Source organism: Bos indicus x Bos taurus, chromosome 17, assembly GCF_003369695.1.
Source record: "Bos indicus x Bos taurus breed Angus x Brahman F1 hybrid chromosome 17, Bos_hybrid_MaternalHap_v2.0, whole genome shotgun sequence".
NCBI classification, from domain to species: domain Eukaryota; kingdom Metazoa; phylum Chordata; class Mammalia; order Artiodactyla; family Bovidae; genus Bos; species Bos indicus x Bos taurus.
This window is the reverse complement of record NC_040092.1, coordinates 9,578,870-9,582,331: the sequence shown is the minus strand read 5'-3', so window position 1 is coordinate 9,582,331 and position 3,462 is coordinate 9,578,870. Positions and strand designations below refer to the sequence as shown.

The 3,462-nt window shown below is 65.4% G+C and overlaps 1 protein-coding gene across 1 annotated transcript; it reads right to left on the bottom strand.

The window, feature by feature from the left end:
* Positions 1-350: 350 nt before the first annotated feature.
* On the bottom strand, positions 351-2,894 carry LOC113907719 (nuclear envelope pore membrane protein POM 121-like). The gene has a single exon (XM_027567338.1). It carries the CDS (start codon positions 2,892-2,894, stop codon positions 351-353), a length of 2,544 nt encoding a protein of 847 aa, XP_027423139.1.
* Positions 2,895-3,462: the final 568 nt, after the last annotated feature.

The window sequence follows — 3,462 nt, the reverse complement described above, 5'->3', positions numbered from 1 at the left end:
CATCTGCCTCTTAGACTCCAAAGGAGTGGATCTCGCCCTGGAGGAGGAGGACTTGGTTGATGGCCCAACGGTCTTGTGTCCAGCCAAGTTCTCAGCAGGTGATGGGTCCCTAACAGCACGGCGTTTCCTGGCTGTGACCCCCCTGGAACTGGGGCTGCTGGAGGTAGATGGTGGGGTGGACACGCCCCTGAAGGTAACCTTGGCTGGGGGTGGGCTGTCTTCTGGGCTGGAAGTATGGGGGCTCTGCCTGGGTGCACCCCCAGGCATGTGATTGAAGATGGGGGCAGTAGCACCTCCAAAGCCGGGCTTATTCTTAGCACTGGGCTTATTCTTAGCCCTGGGCCCCATGGTCACCATGGGGGGGCTCTGGCCAGGAAGGCCCCAGTGTGGCGGGCCACTCTTCCCACTCTGCTGTGTGTGGTTCTCCGGGCTCCCCTTCTTTCCATTGAAATACTGAGAGCTGCAAAGGGGCAGCTCAGATCCAGGACAGATGCTCTGCTCCCAATGCCCCGAGGTTCTGCAGAGACTCTCGGCCTGCAGGGGGCTGTGCTCGATCCACCAGCCGTGGAGCAGCCAGGCCGGCTGTTGGGCCCAGCACTGGGCATGGCCTGGGGCACGCAGGTGTCAGCTGCAGAGCCAGGGGCAGGGGCTGGGCCGGATGGGAATGCAGCTGGGGTGGCAGCCAAGGCCGTCTGGGTGCTGGCATGGGTGACAATGGGGGAGTTGGTGGGTGGAGCTGGGGGGCCTGGAGCAGAGGTTGGGTCCCTGGTTAGGGCTGGAGCTGCCGGGTTTCCATAGTGTGGAGAGTGGTCCCAGGCGGGGGCTCCCTGCTGCTGCACATCAGGGGCCCCAGCGATGGGCTGGGCAGGGGCTCCGGTGTGAGAGGAGCCGCTGAAGAGTCCAGGCAGGCTGGTGCTGACTGTGACAGAGGCCGCGCTGTCCCTGGGGGGTGTCTGCAGGGCCTGGGAAGATGGGAAGAGGCTCCCACTGGAGCCAGGGGGAGACCCGAAGAGGGGAGACTGGGAGGGTGGAATGGTGTCCATGGGGGTGACCTCAGCGTCAGAAGCGGGGTGGGGAGCCAGGTCCCCAGATATGCAGGGTGAGGGCCTGATTTGGAGAGCAGACGGGATGAGCTGGCTGGTGGGGGGCAAGGATCGAGGGTCAGATACGGGAGGGCGGCTCTGGTGGGTGAAGACAGGAGAGTCCAGGCACAGAGGTGTGGGGGACCCCATGCTCGAGGAGCCGGGCGCTGCAGTGAAGGCCGGTCTGGCGTCCTCCGCAGCCGGGCCCCACGCCGGGGGCTGGGAAGGGCCTCCTCCTCCTGCCGCGTTCGTAAGAGGCCCCCAGACGGGCTTCTGCTGGAAGCCGGGAAGCCAAGCCGCAGCCGGGGCCGGAGCCAGGCTTCCCGTCGCACCCGCTGTGCCTGGCGCGGGGGCTGAAGCAGGAGCAGAGGGGCTTGGGGGCCGAGCAGACAGGCCCGCGCTGCCCGATCCTGGGGAGGAAGCGCGGGTGGGCAAGGTGAACGGGGAGGGGGGCCATGAGTGGGAAGGAGGGCCCGGGAGGGGCTGGGACCGGGGGGAAAGGGGCCCGGGGGAGCCGTGCCGCCCTCCTGACCAGGGATGCGCAGAGGAGGCCCCTCCAGCAGACGCCCGGGTGTCCACTGGCGCTGGGGAGGCCGACTCCCTCTGGTCTCTCTCGGGCCGAGGAGCCCTGCCGGGGGCCGGAGGGTCGGCGGGCGCGGGGAAAGGACTGCAGGGCTGCGGGGCCGGGGTCTCATCCCGCAGCGCGCTGTTGATGCGCCGCAACGCCGCTGCTTTCTCCGCGTCCAGGTCTTCCGCGGTGACTCGGAAACCCAGTTCAGGTGGTGGGGGCAGCCTCAGCGGCTCCCCTTGCCTGCGCCGCAGCAGAGGAAACCTGCGTCTTCCGGGCCTGGGACTGTCCGACGTAGGGGCGCCTATCTTCCAGGTTCGTTTCTGCCCCCTGGTTGCCTCCGCGTCCTCGTCAGACCGGCTGTTGCTCTGGGAAGCCACCGGGGCGGCACAGGGCGGCGGCAGGCCCCCCTCGCTCGCTTTCCTCGAGGACCTCCGGGGCAGCCCTCGCAGTATGCCGGGGCCCGTCCTCCTCCGCCCTGGCGGGAAACCTCTCCAGGAGGAGCTGTAGGAGCTCGTGATGGCGTTTCCTTGGGGGCAGGAGCTCACACAAGAGGTCTGGAGTTTCTTGGTGGATCTGTCTACTGAGCTCTTGGCGTGGAGGTTTCTCCGCAGAGGCCCAGGCTTGGGCACGAAGGCAGAGAGGTCTCTCTGGGCCCCCAGGGGCCTAAATGTTGATCGTGCACCCCGAGAGCCATCGGGGCCCCTTTTCTGATGATCCTTCCCTGTGAATGCGGGGTCTTCCTCCTGCTGGGCCATGCCCTTCCCGCTGTCTCCCAGGGCCCTCCTCACCATCTTCTCTGTGCAGGAGCCCGGGGCACACCTCAGTGTGGTGGGCGGCACGGGGGTGACCTGCTGCTGGTGCCCACCACACACAGTGACCGTGCCCACTGCGGACGCTGAGCCGCGGCACATCGTGGAGATGCGAGCACCCAGCACTGCCTTCCTCTGATGGCGTCGCCTGCAGAGGGAGGTGAGGACCCCCAGGAAGGAGCGCAGGGTCTGCGGAATCATAGAACACCGTCTCAGAGACGCTGTGACAAAGCGCAGATGCAGAGTCACCGGATATTTGTGGGCTGGCCTGCAAGTGGACAGCGGGGCGACAGCTGGGTGACCTGGGCCGGCCACGGAAAACCGGCGGGTGCGCGGATCGGGCTGGGAGCGGTCGAGCCCTCCTGGCAGGTGCTGACCCCCCAGAGCCTGGGGTGGGAATGAGCGGCAGGGCCTGCCCAGGTAACTGCCCATAGGGCACGTGTGGGTTTTCGGCGCTTGGATAGAGAGCTGAGCTCAGAGAGCTCTGGTTCAGCTGCCAAGTCAGCCAAAGGCGAATCCAGCACTGCTTGGGGCGTTGCTGGGACAAAGCTCTAGAGCCTGTGAGCAAAGAATGGGCGCGCATGTGCGGGGCGCGAAGGTTCTAGAGGGATGGCGCATGCGCGGGGGAGTGTGTGTATGTGTGTTTGTGTCCCTGGGGTGGCATAGGGATGCGCTGCCGAGCTTGGGCGCTTCCAGATCTCCAGGGGCTGTGGGTTGAAGGTGTTTGCCTTGAAAGTGACGAGCTTCTTGACAGGACAGGCACCCCTTCTCCGGGGCTGAGATCTAATTGTACAGGATCGGTCCCTGCCCAGCAGAGTGGGGACACTGGGGATCAGGGTACCTGGCTCAGCAGCCACTGCATGGGATGGCAGCTTTGACATCAGCACTGCGGGTCCTCCATGATCTTCGTCTTCTGAATGTTGAGCTTTAAGCCAACTTTTTCACTCTCCACTTTCACTTTCATCAAGAGGTTTTTGAGTTCCTCTTCACTTTCTGCCAT